Source organism: Typha angustifolia, chromosome 5 (assembly GCF_048772165.1).
Source record: "Typha angustifolia cultivar Huaian chromosome 5, ASM4877216v1, whole genome shotgun sequence".
NCBI classification, from domain to species: domain Eukaryota; kingdom Viridiplantae; phylum Streptophyta; class Magnoliopsida; order Poales; family Typhaceae; genus Typha; species Typha angustifolia.
This window is the reverse complement of record NC_133243.1, coordinates 6,614,749-6,633,208: the sequence shown is the minus strand read 5'-3', so window position 1 is coordinate 6,633,208 and position 18,460 is coordinate 6,614,749. Positions and strand designations below refer to the sequence as shown.

General features: G+C 37.5%; 3 protein-coding genes across 3 annotated transcripts; all 3 read right to left on the bottom strand.

Moving 5' to 3' along the window:
• Window positions 1-885: 885 nt before the first annotated feature.
• Window positions 886-4,781, bottom strand: LOC140760462 (L-type lectin-domain containing receptor kinase SIT2-like). Its single transcript, XM_073097431.1, has one exon. It carries the CDS (start codon window positions 3,137-3,139, stop codon window positions 1,151-1,153), a length of 1,989 nt encoding a protein of 662 aa, XP_072953532.1. The 5' UTR covers window positions 3,140-4,781; the 3' UTR covers window positions 886-1,150.
• A 707-nt stretch (window positions 4,782-5,488) lies between these two features.
• Window positions 5,489-11,540, bottom strand: LOC140760463 (uncharacterized). Its single transcript, XM_073097433.1, has 12 exons — window positions 11,383-11,540; window positions 9,503-9,562; window positions 9,375-9,428; window positions 9,211-9,271; window positions 9,051-9,127; window positions 8,162-8,211; window positions 6,900-6,982; window positions 6,661-6,731; window positions 6,431-6,587; window positions 6,008-6,144; window positions 5,819-5,917; window positions 5,489-5,718 (listed from the first exon to the last, which is right to left on the bottom strand). Exons 1-12 carry the CDS (start codon window positions 11,419-11,421, stop codon window positions 5,623-5,625), a joined length of 984 nt encoding a protein of 327 aa, XP_072953534.1. The 5' UTR covers window positions 11,422-11,540; the 3' UTR covers window positions 5,489-5,622.
• Window positions 11,541-11,985: 445 nt separating this feature from the next.
• Window positions 11,986-13,011, bottom strand: LOC140760253 (ethylene-responsive transcription factor ERF014-like). The gene has a single exon (XM_073097128.1). It carries the CDS (start codon window positions 12,877-12,879, stop codon window positions 12,256-12,258), a length of 624 nt encoding a protein of 207 aa, XP_072953229.1. The 5' UTR covers window positions 12,880-13,011; the 3' UTR covers window positions 11,986-12,255.
• Between the last annotated feature and the right edge of the window lie 5,449 nt (window positions 13,012-18,460).

Sequence of the window (18,460 nt, the reverse complement as noted above, 5' to 3'; positions counted from 1 at the left end):
CTTGGACAGTATCTTGACTTGTCCAAATTATTTATAATGCATGATTCATCAACCAAAATTCATGTCCACATTAATAGTTCCTTTTTGTATCTTTAAAAGAATGTTCTTACTTCCAATCTGAATCTGATCTATTTAACGATTTGATTCTACGCCATAAAAAATATAATCTAGCTACTAAAGGCAAAACAAGGATCAATACCTCAAAATATTTGTAATTCGAGATGTTATTATTCTCATTTTATATATATTTTTGTTTTTGAAGATACTTGCTCTTATTATATTTTTGGTGTTTGATTGCAACACTAGGATGAGGATAATGATGAATAAAAAGGTGTTTGAGTTATTGAAATATAAACAATGAGAAAGATTGAAGCCAAATATTCAAAACGCCCTTCCACGACTAGATGGAGGTACTGGTGCTCAAATTGGGAACTGGTTTTGTTCTTAGATTATGATAGGATGGACTTGGCGTCTCGAATGTCATATCCTTCTTCCTTCCTGTGGGATAGCGTCGAGGAGCTCGCTCAATGCAGGAAGGTGAAGCTATGTAAGGATGGTGTCCTGATTGCCTGATTGGAATTCGAATAATTCACTGGGTTTAAGAAGTCAAGAGTTCAAGGTTGCCAATTGGGTCCGGGTTGGAGTAAGGGCATAATCGGACCATCAGACTATATATTCCGCAGGTATTGGAGTCATTTGTCGGGATATTAGTGGCACGCCAATCTTCATATGCGCCAGGCCTACAAATGCTTCATCCCCACTCGAGGCAGAGGCAGAGGCATTGGCCCTTAGTCCTCAGACTTGCAGAAAAGTTTTAGAGAGCAAACCTTCAAATTTCTTACTTCTTTATAGCAAGAAAAGAGAATAAAAACCTTATTGCCTGTACATCATCTCTCATCCCGGATAAATTCAAATTTCTAGCCTCTTCATAACTCAATCTATAGAATCAACTCAAATAAATACCTGATTTGATTAGGTGAGCTTGATATTAAACCGAACTCTTGACTCTATCTATGTCAACGGTAATGCATTATTCATCCACATAAGGTAGGCTTGATTACAATACTCTACTATTATTTATACTCATATCTATCACAATTTTCTCCAAACGACGCAACAATCCATCTTCTTGCAGGTAGAGACTATTCCATCACCTCCCTCCCTTGAGAGAGCCGGTCGTCATCGTCCCATATGACGAAGGATACGACATCCGAGACGCGAAGTCGTCCATGGTGTCGACTTCTGAGAACAAAAGAGTCTTGTCCTCTGCAAGGAAGTCATCGCCGTTGAGGTACTGCATCACCTGCCTCATGCTAGGCCTGACCTCCGGGATGGACTGGCAGCAAACTAATCCCAATTTGAGCACCATTTCCATCTGTTCCTCCGCGTAGCACTTCCCAAGCCTCGGATCGACCACTCTCAGCAGCTCGCCCTTCATCCGGCACTCGTTCACCCAATTCACCAGGTTCGGTTCCTCCGACGGCTCAATCGGACGCCGGCCGCAGGCGACTTCCAAGAGCAATGCGCCGAAGGCGAACACGTCGGAACTAGTCGTTGCTCTGCCCGTCTGCGACAGCTCCGGTGACATGTAACCCAGAGTGCCCACCACACGAGTCGTGTGTGGGTTCGTCCCGCGCTCGTGCAATTGGGCGAGACCGAAGTCGCTCAGTTTCGCGTTCATGTCGGAGTCGAGGAGTATGTTGCCTGCTTTGATGTCCCTGTGCACGATCACTTGCTCCCATTCTTCGTGCAAGTAGAGAACACCAGAAGCAATAGCCTTAAGTATCTTAAACCGCTGTTCCCATGGAAGTGCGTTCGTATTACCGTCAAAGAGGAGCTTGTCAAGGCTACCGTTAGGCATGAACTCGTAGACTAGAAGCAAGTCGTGGTTTCGCTTGCACCATCCTTTGAGCTCTACCAAGTGTCTGTGTCTCACCTTCCCCAAGCTCGCCACTTCGGTGACGAATTCTTTCATCCCTTGTCTACTACCATTTGAGACCCTCTTTATGGCCACTACTTGCCCGGTGCGCCGCAGCACCCCCTTGTACACATGGCCGAAGCCACCGACGCCGAGGAGCTCGGTATCTTTGAACCCCTTGGTTGCTTTGTAGAGATCCTTATATGCAAATCTGTGGGGGTGGTCAAGTTCCCAGTCTTCTATAGTTTCGGCTAGTTTCGCCTGCTGCCATATATACCAAGAGGCAAAGATCACCATGGCTATCAGAACAAGCGTACCAACAGAAGATGCAACTCCGATCTTAACGCCGACTGCCTTGGAGGTTGAAGGACCTCTCGGCGCTCGTGGGAAGTTGGGTAACTGGGAAGGATCAAGGGGTTGAGCAATCCCATTACTCTTGAAGCTCCAGCCAGAGATGAAGTGTGAGCTTGCCGCCTTTCCAGTCGCGGAAGAGAAGCCGACGTACATGTACTCCTCAAAAATAGGCGAGAGATCGATGGCTTTCGATATCAGAGGGCGGCGAGGTTTTGGTAGTGATAGAGGAGCTATTGTCACGTTGAGAACTGTGGTTGTGCCATTGTAGTCTATCCATGCTTGAATCGGTTCCCCACTCTCCATTTTCAGATCAACCTTCTTGGAGTCGTCGGTATAGTAGACGGCCGATCTCGAGATATTCGATATGAGGCTGTTTATGTCAACGCCAACGTGGTTGTCGTCTTTGTCAAGAAACATGGTTGCCTCCTGAACTGTGTCGAACTCTACCGCAAAGACATGATTGGAGAAGTTCCCATTGTTTTTTGGTCCTAAGAGGCCAAGAAACGGCCCGGGTTTGACGCCGGGTAGAATTTTTGTGCGGGAAACAGCGAAGACGAAGCCCTGGCCGCCGGCGTTTCCGTCAGGGACAATGTCGAAGACGAAGGCCGTGCTGAAAGAAAGAGCCCTAGAAGTGTTATCGGCTTTTTTGAGCATGAGAACTGGAGAGGAGAAGAAGGCATGGCCCATCACTCTTCTGGTGCTGTTGGTGAGTTGGAGCACACCTTCCGGTGTGACGAGAGCTGAGCCATCCAAGCTTAAATTAGTGACATTTCGGAATCCATTGAAGGTAAATTCATCAGTCGTCAGAGATTGAGCAGAGGAAGCTACAAGGAGAAGGTAAAGAAGAGAAACGCAGGCGAACACCATGGCTTTGATCAGAGACGGGAGACGAGAATGGGAGCAACTAAGAGGTGCTAGACTGCTAGTGAACTCGTAAACTAGCACAGCCCATAATAGTGATGGAATCTTTTGACAAGTCAAGGGCGACTTTGTTGATCCATAGCCTGGAGACAACTAACTGAATATATTATCCAGTCTAGGAGTCAGCTGAGATGATTATGATTACACCCTCTACATCGAACATGTTAAATCGTAAGTAAGAATAACTACCTTCTAAGACAATAAAATATATGATAAAAATAATACTAACATTAAATCTTTGTTTTCATTTTAGTGGCTAACTTGGGATTGAGGGGTTAAAACAAAAAAATCAGATTAGAATTAGGAACGTTCTGTTAACGATCCATAGTTTGGTTCGAGTTGATCTTCAAATAATTGAACAAGTCAAGATAACAGTCAATGGTCACATATTAAATTTACCATGTACGGACCTTGTACATGCCAGATTCAAAACAAACAAACAAAAAACGTTTCTCTGCTGGCAACCATAAATACCACACCAATCTCATTAAATGATGTCGGCCTTTGACAGACACTGCCTCACATGTCAACTACCATTCCCAGCTGTCGTCGTATCCAAGCTTAGTTTGGTTACCCTATAGAAACCAATGGACTGCACCATTCATCTCTCCGTGATTCAGTCTACATCCGATGTACGGTACTAAATTGGTTTGCTGACCAACCAACTAAGCTTCCGGTGTTCTCGAGATCGACTTAATTTTATCGTGGAAAAATTTATTTAATAACTAGTGATGATTTAGCTTAATAACTCGAATCGATTCGATTGATTATTTGACAGTACGATTGATTTAAAGAATTAGATCGTACGATAGCTTAAAACAGTATTACAACAACATACAATTTAAAAAGTCTAAACTAAACGATTTAATAAATTCTTAGTACCTTTGTACTATTTGTCGAGCTCATATGCAGTCTTCTTTTGTATGTAGTAGCTAGGCTATAAATCCGTCCGGCAGATAAAGAGACGGGAAAGGCGGTAAAAATTACTCTTCATCTAAAGAGAAGAAATAAATTATGTGACGTGAAAACTGACATTGAGTGAGGATATATAATGAGAGCCAAAGAGGTTTCCTCGTGGTTCAACGGAGCCCACGTTGCGGATCAATATTCATGCTCCTTTCACTTGAGAGAATCTTTGGTATGAAGTTCGTTATTTGTAGTCAAGCTACATGATGGCTGTGAGTAAAAAATTTTAAAAAAAACCAACTAACCCACCCTAGTAGAGTTGGTAAGTATCATAGACCAAATCATGAGTTCAACTCCAATTCCAAATAATATTATGGAGAAATTATTTGGTGACCGATGATTTGGTGGCTTGGCTCAATAGTATGGTTAGCTTGAAAGATATGGCTTAAAGCCTAGACTAGACAGCTAAAAACTCGATAAAACCTAAAGTGTCTTTATATCTAAGAAGGGTTGATCCTTTGTCCAGTCCATATCTAACCTTCAGACTCATGAATAATAAAAAAAAATTAAAAAAAAAATAACTCTGAAAGTTCACAGAGCCAAGGCATATATTTGTTGACATCTCTGAACAGCAGAGATTCCAGGAGAACAAACAGCATTACAGCAACGCAAAGAAAATTACGAATTAGAGCATAAATATATATACATATATATAACTGAATAAAAATACTAAACTAATTAATATTTTTATCGAATAAAAATACTAAACTAATTAATATTTTTTCTTGAAAATAAAATACTAATTGGTTCAACATTTTATTTTTAGTAATAAGTTTAAAGAGTAAACTATTTTGGTAAAATAAATTAGAACAAGCTAGCTTTGTCAAAAACTCTATTTTTGTTGACTGGTGCAGCAGCTTCCTCCACCATTTGCAGAGAAGCGAATGCTCATGGACCCAAGGCAAACGAACACTTAAATCTCCCGTGTGATTTAAGAAGGCAAACTTTCCTCCAATTAATTAGACAATTGAAACCTTTACGCATCTTCTTCTCCTTCCACAGAAATACACTTATTTTGTCCAGTTGCTTAATATAACTGAAGCTCTTCTTTTCTTTTCTTTTTTTTCTATTGCAATGGTTTGTTCTGATAGCCATTGTGATCTTTCCTCTTTGTATATATGAGGCGGGCTAGGCCTCGGGCCAAACCCAGCAGACCCAAGAGCAACACTGATGATATGCCTATATCCTTCCAAAGGATGAGAGCATTTTGACCAAGTTCTGTACTTCAAGCTAATTTTCAATATATATTCTTCCAAATTATCAATTTCTGTAACAGGCATATACATACTATAGGCAAGTTGAGAATAATCATCACAAGTCGAACAGAACTTAGAAGAAAAGAAAGTTGTATTTGATAATTCAAAGCGTTTATACCATGGCAAGAAAGTGAGTAAATCTTGATTAAATAATAATTCAAATAATTATTGTCTTCTGCCCATGCCATAAATAAATGAGGAATTGGCTTACTTCCGAGAGGCTCGCCCTTTAAGACCAAAATGAAGCATGCCTTCAAAACCTGCATGAAATCCTTTTGTGTAAGCTGCATTCTTCAAAATCATCTGCGATGAATTTGGATGTCAGATAGTGTGCACTATGAAAGGATCTTTACCAGTTGTCAACGTATACATAATCAGAAAAGGTAATGCAATTAATACTCACTGTCATGCTCTCCAAATCAGGAGTAACGCGTCCCCTGACTCTATCTATAATTGAAGATTCTGGTAGTTCTTTGGATTCAGTGCTCAAATACTTGGTTACCTACAAGGTTCGGTTTGACCAAATCAAAATTAGATAAAATCTTAGAAAGATGAAAGGTGATATGAAGTAATAAACCCAAACCTTGATTACCTCTGCCAGGAAAACTGGGGAGATCTTTTCCAAGACCTCCTTTACAAACTTATCAACATCCGTAGCTTCAGCCAGTGGATCAGTTGTCCGCTCTGTTATGGTCAAACTTTGAAGATTGAGTTGACTATTAACTTCCACTGCAAAATGTAAGACATGTTAAATTTATGCTTGAATATGATAAAATCAGTCACCCAAGACAGTATGTATTACAAGGATAAATAAGGAAATACAAGACCTATATCATTAAACTGCAGACATTGTGCCTACTCCTGAAAAGCCAAGTACAGATTATGCACCAAGTGCCCAATACAACTAGAGTGGGAAAAGAGATGAACAAGAAAGAAAATGGGCAAGCAGAACAAAAACAAGTACAGATCGTACACTCAAAAAACAGTAAGTCATGCATATTTGACAGTGCTTCACCTGACGGATATGTTGGCTCTTTCTCCTTAGGCACATTATGTTTATTTGGGAGATGAGCAGAAGTCACTTTCTCCACTGCAGCCGACAAACTTGGACCTCCAGATGGAATGAGGGATGCAAGATCAGGTGGTTGATCCTTACCTACCAATGGAGAAGCCTAATACAAACCAATTGTTGTCATTTATCCTCTTTAAGAATAAACGAGATACTTTTACTTCTAAGTAAATCACCTCCAAGTCTACATATGTTGGGTGCCTTCCAATTGAAGTCAAAAACTTATCTAGGTTGACTGCACTGAGAGCTGCCATAAAGTATGACAAGAAAAATAACCACATTAGTAGTTTGGACAAGGATGAAAGAAAAAATTACACAGCCAATGTTCGAAGTTACTCCAATCAACAAAATACTTGACTTAAATAATTAACATAAATTTAGCATTAAGGATTCCATGCAAAAGATTGACCCTTACCTAATGTTACATCATTGGTGAGTGGATGAAAATAGCAGCATTGTTGAGCCTTAAAACCTTGGTCCAACAACAATGAAACAGTACTGCATTGAAAAGGTATAGCATAGTAAGACCATAGAAAAATGTATTATTTGACTCAACACGGCCTCCAATATCATTATTGGCTCACTCTACGTTAAATATGATCTTTGCCGAGAAATCAGGTCATAAAATAAATTTAAACAGGCCCAAAAATATGTTTTGTGTTTCTCGTTATATTCTTTTACGGTTCTTTTTTTATTTATCTCACATTATTACATATTTAACTTAAGATAAGTAATTATATTTAATTATTATTATCCAAGCACATGCATTTGTGATCTCAGCATATAGCAGATAGAAAGCTGCTGAGTAGCTCACATAGGAAAGCTTGCAATCTCAAAACCATAGTTGTTTTAAATCTTTAAAATTTACCATTGAGATTCTTCAATGCAAATTAATAATAAAAGTTGCTTGTGGAGTTCAAGAAGCATATCAATCCATTGATCATAGAAATGATCCAACATTTCCATCATGTCATAATTGTGATTCCACTCATGGATTGCAGCGTCAATCAGCACGAGTCGTATCGTCAACACCAAATACAGGGGGGGGTGGAGGAATATCTCGATACTATCTCATGGTTACCCATATTGACAAGTGCCTCTAGGAAGTAGAAATTGACTACAACCTTTTTAAATAAAGCTAATTTAGGATCTATTTCATCCCTTTTCATGTCTCTTCATATTGTGGTGCTTGATCTATATAGATTATATTTCACATTTTAGAAATCAGAGTAAAATTTTGATTTCACGAAATTATTTGCCCTAACTCAGAAGATCCGATAAAAATGATGTATTAGAACCTAATTGCATATGTTACACCAATATCTAGTGTTAAAGGACTTTATATTAGGTCTTCAAACCTATTTTAAGGTCCCTAGAAAGAACTAAAAAATATTTTTTCGACTTGTCCAGGCTATTTAGTGTGCCAACGACATAGCATGCGTCAGTGATATGTAGTGTCAAATCAAGGTTGGCCTTTAACACAACAATCCTTGGTGCCACTGACTGTAAACAGAAGAGAGCAAAGTTCTGCACACACCAGATAGCAATAAAAAAAATGCAAATAAAATAAAACTAGCATTCTAGTCAACTTTACTGCTAATGTGGTTCAAAATATGGAAAGAAAGGTTTCTACTCAAATCAGGATGCTCAATGTAGCAAATCAGACAAATGACATACCTTGCAGACTCGTTAACCAATGCAAATGGAGTAACACAGCCTAATGGCACCTGGGAAATAAATAGAAAAGGAAAGTTTTAGTTTAAATAAACACAGTAATATACCATTTTACATATGACACATATTTAAAGTCAACAATTAAGAACGTTATGTCCCAATGCCCGACTAATTAAGATCAACTGAATGAAACATTTCTGCCATTCAATTCTATTTGGACAACGTCCTTTCTCAAGCTAGACACTAACTCCTACCTAACTTCTTTTTGGTGTTCCTCTATGCTGTCCAAAGACACCCTTTCCCATAACAGGTTCACTAATTGTTGGTTAGCTTGAATTCTCCGAATCCTCCAATTCATAATTCCTAGCATCAGCAATGCTCTGCACAAGTAGTCAGCATGCCAATCAAAATCACTCATTTCAACACCATACATCATAAGCTTGACTTAACCAACACTGATCAAAAGAAAATATTTTCAATCACTAGTCTACTTCCTCCAAGAGTACATCACAGCTAAAGCTTCCACAATATCTCTATCACACTTTATAGAGGTTATCTCAACACCACCTTTGGTTTCTGTGCATTATCCTTCAAAAAAATAGCCAGCCCACATTTAACATTGGATCATCTTCCCTAGGTTTTGACCTCTTTATCTTCCCCTTAATCATCACACATGGTAATTCTTCAATACCTACCGCATCCACTTCTGGTTTTTGAGATTGACACGGCTAAACTTGTTCTAAGTACCTAAGTATTTTACAATTTACATACGACAGCAATAATGCAATGAACATGAAGCTGATAGAAAGGTTATAGCAGGATCTTGCAAGACAAGATGACACTGTCACTAAAAGAAGGAAGAGAGAGAGAGAGAGAGAGAGAGAGAGATCACCTGAAGTAACTCTTGCAAAGCTTCCTCGGGAGCCATCCGCAGACCTCCTTTTCCCAAACCAAGCCTTTGGGACAGTACTAATTGTTAAAAAAATAATCAGCAGTATATTAACTTAGATAATCAAAATTTTGCAGCTAGATAATGAAGTGCGGAAATGTACTTTTCAAGTCAACTTTTGTGCCTGCAAGAGCAGAAACGATGTAAAATCTATTTTTCTTGTCCTGCATGTCAAGAAGCAAGGCAGAGTTAGGCATTTAATATTTGAATGATTATAAATTTATAACAAGTATGAACTGCACAGTTGATCATCTTGACTCAGAATACCTTTAACAGTAGATTTTTACTCAGTCCACCTCCCAAATGCCCAACATAATTTGCCTAATGAAAGCCAAATTTTTGTCAGCATTATATTATTTGAGAGAGCAAAAAGAACAAGTTCTTCATCCACTAACCTGAGCTTCAACTGTCATTACAACAGGATGTTCATAGCATGTAAAATCGATCTTAAGCTCCTACAAATAACAAACAAAGTATAATCATTAAATAACCTTTTTGTGGTGTTGCCCAAGAATATCCATGTTATAGTGGAATATGATGAATTTAAAGTTTTCAGTGGCTTCTCTTGATGTAGTAATTCATCACTTTTAGAAAAGGGAGCACAAAGAGCATCTATGGCCAGCATTCAATGAAAAACACAACAACGTTTCACCAATGTCCACCGAGGTACCTCTGTAGTACACTACAAACCCAATAGTAGGAAGAACAGAAGAGATATACTTCTGCTGGGTTCATAGAAGCCAATAAAACCAACTTAAATGTAAAGTTGCCTGGACTGGATCTTCATAAACCAGAAATTGACCCTAATAGGCTAATATTCCTTATGATTTTCAACGATAAGGAAATGTAAAAGGAGTTGGAATGTAAAAAAGAAAAGAAACCGAGAAACATATTTCATACAGATAAGCATCCGATAACTTGAGGAATATCTATAATTTATCATATCTAACATTTCAGGCCAATTGAAAAACAATGTCGAGATGTTTTTTTATCAGTCTGTTATCTAAGTTTAACTGTGTGAATTCATAGAATGCAGAGCACCTAAACTTAGATAGTCAAACATGCATCCAGGAGACTTTTATGACCATCTACTTGCATGATCTCAAGAATCTGTAAAACAAACTTTTGATCAAAATAATTTCAAGAAAAATAAAAGTCTATCAGGAAATGTGAAACTATAATTCATAACAAAGAAGTCCTAAATTATAGTCCATTACGAATCAACATAATGAAACTAAAGAATGAGAATCCAATAATCCTAACTCTAAAATTTATAAATTATGAGAACAAAAAAGAAGATTTAAGATGGGATTTGCACTCATACATCAGGCCAAACCAGGGAAATCAAGTTCCTTCATATGGAACAATATCAACTAAATTAAAAGGCATGTCTAATCTTTTGCTTGATAAGACTAAGTATTGAGTTTACTAGGTGAAATAGGGAACTGCACAAATTACCTGTTAGTTTTAGGACTGCATAATGATTTGCCACACACTATACAGAAACAAGTCTATCCTGCCAACTATGGACTAGATCTTGATGTTATTTCTCGATTCTATCTATCATTAAAAACATAACGCCATTGTTTAATTCTGGTTATCAAATATGAAATTGATAATTGCTCATGTGTGGCAACAAAAATGGGCAAGAAACAAAGCCATTTTCAGCTCAGCTTGCCACAATGACAAGATATACACGCAGCAGGACAGATGCTTCACTATATATATACTCCACTCATTACGGAATGCACATCGGCTATGATACCCCTTTGGTATTTCATGGGTATGCGCTTAGCTACTATTCTTTAGTACAAATAATTTCACAGAAAATGATGAGATTACCTTCACAAATACACAATTTGGAGTTTACAACCACGTTAATGGAAATGAAATCATTTTGAAAGTTCGCGGTTCAAAAACCACGACCAGCAACACACGAAATGCTTCAACTTATGCATTCATTGCTGACAAGCCAACATTATATGCCCCTTTCAAAATATTGCAGTATTGCACACTTCAAGTTAATTTCAAGTAAAGAAAACTAACTGAGTTCTACTAGTACTACAGCCAACTCGTAATAAAAAACATACTGGTCGAGCCAACAAACTCAATCAAATGTCAAAAGAGATCAAGAAATCTCATTGAAGAAGTCTATATAAACCCGAATTTGAGCTAATCGGGCAAAATATATCGGAGCCGAGGGTAGTACAAGGTTTAATCGGGATAACTTTCCCATCGGAGATCGAAAGGAAGAGAAGAGATCGAGAATATGAACCTGGAGGCGCGCGAGAAGCTGCTCCTTAGTGTAACCCATTTCTCCCTCTCGAGCAATTCGATTCTTTTGCGGCTCCGACGGCAGAGTCTCAAGGGGAGAGATAAGAAGAAGAAGAAGACGACGACGACTAGGGCGTTTCCCTGACCAATTCTTAGCGAATCAAAGCCGCCGATTGAGTTGAGTCTGGGTCCAATTAACCTGACTTGATACGAGCCAAAGTCATACCAAGGTTCGCTTATGGTTAGGTTGTCCTTAAATCGCACTAAGATGCACAATCACGAGAGAATCACGATGCATCGACTGGCTCGATCAAAGATCGATCACAGAATGTCACCGAACAACGAACGAGTTAACCACCTTATTGAATTTATAATAATCACATAAACTTTTCATTATGACTTCCTAAACTAATTTTTACATCACCTCACATGTAAAGCAAGCTTGTGGTGTATAATGTTTGCCTTTCCCTTTTTAAAAGCAATAATGTTAGCCTTTCATCTTAAAGCAAATCCATTATGGGCCTACTCCTATTTTGTTCCTTTTGTGATGAACTTTTCTTCTGTGCATTTGCCATCCTTCATAGATCAATCTGAAACAAACAAATAATAAAAATTCTTCCATTATTAAAGTTCACATGAACTTATAGGATCCATTCTGAGTCCTTTTACACTGGAAACATAGTATATATCTATTAATTCACTCCCAGGAAACTACCTAAAATATGTAGCTCCACAGAAGCTATTCATTGCCTTAATTAACTTAATATAAATCAAAATACTACGACCAATGCGGTCATTTGCAGTAGTCAGTACCCTCTTCTCCTGATCTCAGCTTAGAAAAGTAACAGAAAAAGAGAAGCATATCAGGAATTGATCAGCAAAAGCTCCACAAGCTAATCTCACCCTCCTCTTCCCAGTCCTCAATCTGCGCAGGGGCAAAGAAGTTGCATGCACTGAGCATGTAGTCCATGCACTTGGGCGATTGGAAGAACGCCTCTAAATCAACTAACGACTCATTCAAGCTTTCCTCTGCCACCAGTTCCTCCGTCAGGCTCGTCGCAGACGTGTCGTCGGCTGTGGTGTTTGAATAAGGCGACGGCGGTAACGACGACTGTGGGTGGTTGACGATGGCATTGGCGGTGGCATTGGCGGCGGCGGCAGCCGCGACTCTTTGGATGGATTTCGGCGACATGGCCGCGGCCGGGAGGTGGTAAGGAAGAGAAGGGGGGAAGTTGAAGCTGGCGGAGGAGCCCTTGATGCAGAGGAGCGCCGCGTCGTAGGCCCGCGCCGCCGCCTCTGCGGTGGAGTAGGAGCCTAACCATATCCTAGCCTTCTGGTTCGGTGCTCTGATCTCAGACACCCATGAGCCCCAGCTCCTCATCCTGACACCTTTGTACTGCCTCTTCCCATTGCTACCTGCACTCTGGTGGTGGTTACTATGAACTGCTCCCATGGAGTTTTGTGGGCTTTGGAGGACTTTGCCGCTGCTCTTCACCATTGGTGAGTGTTGTTGTTCGAGATATTAATTATTGTAGGATTTGTCTCTCTTTTGTAACAACTTGGATTCTTTGAATTCGTGAAAGGCAATCGAGGGATAAGTGGCTTATTTATAGATGCTTACCATGGCAGGATAGAATAGTCGTATGACAAACTTCGTAACGCAGTAGGTCAGAAGGTACATTAGTTTAGAATAATTTAGTACTCCTTTTTTCGACACACTTGTATAATAGTTTCTTATCAACCCATTATTGTTTTTGTTCCAATTGCCCGTTCAAACTAATGACTTACATTAATATATACACAAGACATATAATTCAGTACAGATGACCAAATCATACTATTCATGATTAAGTAAAAAGAGACCCCTAATTGGAACTAATCAGCCGATGAGTTGACCATATGGCATCAGTTGTAGATTGGTCGAACCACCACATGCATGGGATGGAGGTATTTTTACTTATTAACGTCCATGGGTAGATCGTAGATGGAAGGCATAAGACGTTAAGCCTATTAAGAATATAGATCTATTATGCCAGAGAAAACAAAGGGAAGTCATTAGATCTAAGGAGCCTTTCGCTTTGTTCACACAAGGCGACAGGGAGTAAAATAATTATACGACAACCTGGGATTCTCTTGGGGCCGGCCGAGGCAGCTTCGTGGATATGCGACTGTGGGGGAGAGTTGGCGACGTGGAGAGATGTGGACGCGACCGCAACGCAACGCAACGCAGCGCAGCGTCAGCCAACAACCAGTACTGAACACTTGTCCTCCCTAGGGAAATTCTTTTTTTTTTTTTGTTTTGAATCCTATTTATAAATCACCCCTCTCCTTTCTGATAAAATGGAAGAATTAAAAAAAAAAAAAAAAAAACCCCACAAACAGTCTGAGTTCTAGGGTGCTATCTACAAATTTGTCCTCTATCCGAAAGGACAAGGAGGAAAAGAGAAGAAAAGGAAACAGATAATGGTGCAGGAGAGCTTAGCTGGAGCTGCACTGGCTTCCAGAGGCCAAAACCGCGTCGAGCCTCGATCATGTCTCAAAATCCCAACTGCTATGTCTGCTCCCCATCGTCGACCTCCTTCCAACGAAGCGCGTTGGCGATCTTGACTTTCGAGAAACCGACGTCCTTTTCGTGTACTTTTTATACCTCGCTTTAATTTTATCCACTTGTGGGTATGTGAGAATCTACTGGTAGCTTTAGAATTGAGTGATACTGATGTCGATTTCATGTGACTGTCACTGTGCGAGGCGAGGCCACTCTCACTTTACTTGCAGTGTGTGTTGTGTTGTGTTGTTTGTATGGCAGAGTCTCTCAAGTGATCAGTTGCTCGCCTATTTTATGCGCTGTTTGTGGTTAATTAATTTTCGGTACGTCGACAATTTAAGTGCTGCTATTATTCAAATACTTATTTTGAGCTTGTTAAAATATAAAATTTAAGTGCAGTTTCTTGATATATGCACTTAAATTTAAGTGCATGTAAAGATAAAATAACATTACCTTAAATTAACTCTCGCTTCTCTATCATATCAAAAAAACAGTATCTGAAATACAGTTTTGTTTTCCTGACATACACTTAAATCCCTCTCTGTAAGTACTTAATTTGTTCTTTTTATAAGCTTTCCATTTGATAGTAAATTGGTATTATCCTGGCTACCAGATAAAATTTTCACATACAATCTATTAATGCATGAAACTAAATATGTACGACAAAAATAGTTTCACGTAATACAAATGACCAAATGAGTATTTATTTCTCTATACAGTATCAACAAATACATATACTTCCATGCATAGATATGTGGAATCAAACGAACCATTAAGTATTTAGAGTAGGTAGTGATTGAATTAATATGGTATCAAAAGAGAGAACATGAGATTGAATCATTTACTCACTCATTTAAGCCAACTTCATTTCTTACCTCTATCATCACAAGCCCAGAGAGAGAAAGTATTAGAATATAAATGACTTGGAGAGAAAATAATTATTCTCTTTATAATAACTAATAATTTTTCTAAAGGTTTAATTTATTTTCTATTTTTTAGAGTTTCTTTTAGATTTAATTTATGATGATTCTTATATTTCTTCTCTTGTCTCTTCTTATTTTGTTGTATATTTTTCTCAACTAATTCATGTTGTTAGTTTAATCTTTTTATCTAATAGCCAAATACACTAAGAATAGTTGACGTAATATTCTATCTTAAACTAGTGAAGTTTAAAATAAAAATTCAATTGTTCTAAGTGGATAATTAAAAATTGTACATTATATATATACACATTAGAGAAGAATTAAATAAAACTTAAGCTTTTAAAGCAATTGATAAATTAATAGATCTTAGTGTCACGTTGTTAAAAGCGTGCTAGATAAATTGTTGGCCATTGCTTAACTTAGACTTTTAAGTTAATTATTTATCTAATAAAAAGACTCAAACTAACCCAACGACTGGGTCAGTCAATATCAGGACGGATTAGGTTAATTTTACAACATTGGATCTGTTTAATTAAAGTTGAAATAAATCTCATGTACGAAATCATTTTATAATGAAATCCTTAGGCTGCGTGATCATTTGAAGAAGTCTTTGTGAAAACTAAAGGGAACGCATGCTGTGGCCTCGAGGAAATCTTAGTAGTCACCTAAAACACCTGTAAAAGATTAATAAAAGTTATTAATAATAATAATAATAATAATAATCTCTATTCAAGCTTATTAATTGAATCATATAATATTATATAATGACCAAATATGATTCCAGTTGTCAAGACATGCCCCCATTAGTTTAGAATCTAGAGTGAAGCATTTTAGTCAGAAAAATATTATATAATAATCGTACTCTGAGTGAAAGCATTAATTATCAGTTTTATTGACTTCTAAGCTATGTACCACTGTACTTTATTCTTTAACATAAATTATAGAGATAATTATACTTAAATTCCTAAATTATTATCAATTATTATATAACCTTTTCATTTATTTATTTTGGTATCTTGACTTCCTTAATTATGTAAAATCTCTAAAATATTTCTTTTATTAATTATCATATAAACACTCTAAAAATCATTTTATACTTATTTTAGAGGAACAAGAGAGAAAAAATAATAATATTATCAAATATTATTAGTCCATTACATAATAATTTCAATTAATTAATTATCTAATATAGTATTATAACTACTTTTTCTACGAGTTAAGAGGTTCAAACCTCAATAACTTTTCTAATTCTTAGTATTATTGTATAGTGAATTGTATATTTTATTATCTATCATATATTCATATATGATATTAAGGGTTGTAACTGAAGAGTTGTATTAAAACTATGATATAATAAGATGGTTATTTGATGTTTTCTCTTTAACACCATCACTGAGGTTGAGAGATATTTAATAGTTTATAGTATTAGAGCTACTTTTTCTAGAGGTGTTCAAACCTAAATAGCTTTCCCAACTCTTAGTACTATTGTATAGTGGATTGTGCATGTCCATGCATGATATTAAGGGCTGTATGTGAAAGAGCGTGATATAACAAGCTGGTTATTGACGTTCTCTTGTACCACCATCACGAGGTTGAGAAATATTTAATAGTACAAGGGGTCAAAGTCTCATAACAAATTAATTTATGTAAAAATAAGTAATAATTTAAGTTTCTAAACGTAATTAACTGCAAAGAAGAAAAGGGGAAAGAAATTCATGTGATTAGATTCTTTTTTCTTTTTGAAATGTTATTACTATGATGCCATATTACTTTAACTTCTCTTTCCTTTTTTTAATAACTCTTTTGACTAATAAATGAGCATTACTTCTCCTACATGCTCATGGTTACGCGTCTTTAACAGCCTGGATCCCAGCACGGGATCAAAATAGCAAATCCCATGAATTAAGTACGAGCTTCACCATCCCAATCAATTATAGTCAAAAGGGGGTGGGGGGGGGAAAATATAGGCATAAATGATTTAATTACACACCCTTAGCCTCCATTTCAGAGCTGTACTCCAATTAATCGATGCCTGGGAGGCTGGAAGGAAGCGGGGGAGAAGCTTCTTTGAAAGGGATTTTGTCTGCCAGACAGTTGTTAAGCTTAATTAGAGTGAGGTAGATGCATAGAATCTGTGGACGAGAATGACATCAATGTCAGACAAGCTATTTAAAACCGTGCTTAATAGTTGAATTTGCCTCTTTGAAGCTTGTAGGAAGCTCCTCGGCCTCATTAGTTGTCTTGTGGAAATAGGGAGCTAGATCGAGGATGTTGAAGTCATGCTCAATAAATCGGATGTTGTGTCCTTGTCTTCGAGGGTGTAGTTTTAGTACTTGCATCAACAACAATAATGGTGATCATGGTCTTATTCGATGTGGATAAGGTGGTGCTTGTCTCTCTGCTACAAATAGATATGAAACACAATTAATTTGGGTACCAAACTTTTATATGTTTGGTTTTCATGTCCGGCCTTAGATGTTAGCTTATTGATCCAATATACTTGAGATAGAAATACAAAACAAAATTCTGGTATGATGCTATATTTATATATGCAGGGATAATTAATTACACTCTTGAAATAGTGCTTATTTTCACACAAATTTTGTAAAACCTTTGAAATGTCTTTTTTTATTAATTACTTTACTAAGACAGTCATTAAACTTTTTTTTTAATTAATATCGTCGAGAGACGAGAGATATTAGATGATTAATAGTGTTAAAACACCATAAAAAAAGAAAAGAAAAGAGAGAGAGTTTATATGAAAATAAGCTATCATTTAGAGAGTCTAAACATAATTATTCACACACTAATATATATATATATATATATATATATACAACGTGGGCATTTGGTGCATCACGATTTATCCACGTTTGGACCACAAGGTACAGCGTGATTCATGTGAGATAGAGCTGCTTATTGCACGATTGGTTCATGAATAAATCCATTCAAAAAGCAGCTAGATTCATAGGATTCAGGACGGTTTAGGACAATCAATCTGCAGTTGTCACGTTTGCGGATATTGATTGAGAACGTACGATGATGAAAAATGTTATGTATACTTCCCATTTTAATCTAAGAGGGATCTACTGAGAAAGAAAGAAAGATAGAACGAAAGAAAACCACTCCAATACTAAAAGAAAGTTTTCCTCCGTTTCTCTCTCCACTCTCCGATGGAAAAAAGATTAATCAATAATTATGTCACTTTTCTTTTCCTGTTCTCTTTCTTGTTCTGTAACAAATTCTTCTATATTTTACTTTTCATCGTATTCCCTTCATCAAATCGATATCCTATTAGAAGACGTTGTCGTAGTGCCTTTTATTGCCGACTTACTGGAACCCAGTTCGATTAAGAGTCAAAGACCTACGTCAGTGTTAGATCTATGGGATTATGTGGACCAACTGATAGCATAAAAACGAAATGAAGCTGCAAATAAAACATACTCCTCCCAATGAGAGGATGAACACCTCCAATTTCCAATCAGCAAAACATATCGGCTATAAGCCTATAACCAATGCTGGAATCAGCATCAAAAGGCTAGAATAAACAAAAACCACCATAACTGATGCTGGAATCAGAAGGAATAGAGAGAGAGAGAGAGAGAGAGAGA

Bases quoted from the DNA above. Each gene is read 5' to 3' on its own strand.
- LOC140760462 (XM_073097431.1), bottom strand. From the start codon at position 3,139: ATGGTGTTCGCCTGCGTTTCTCTTCTTTACCTTCTCCTTGTAGCTTCC.
- LOC140760463 (XM_073097433.1), bottom strand. From the start codon at position 11,421: ATGGGTTACACTAAGGAGCAGCTTCTCGCGCGCCTCCAG. The intron at 6,983-8,161 runs GTATGTCATTTG...TTTTCAATGCAG, and splicing joins TTGGTTAACGAGTCTGCAAG to TACTGTTTCATTGTTGTTGG. The intron at 5,918-6,007 runs GTAATCAAGGTT...CGAACCTTGTAG, and splicing joins CCCCAGTTTTCCTGGCAGAG to GTAACCAAGTATTTGAGCAC.
- LOC140760253 (XM_073097128.1), bottom strand. From the start codon at position 12,879: ATGGTGAAGAGCAGCGGCAAAGTCCTCCAAAGCCCACAAAACTCCATG.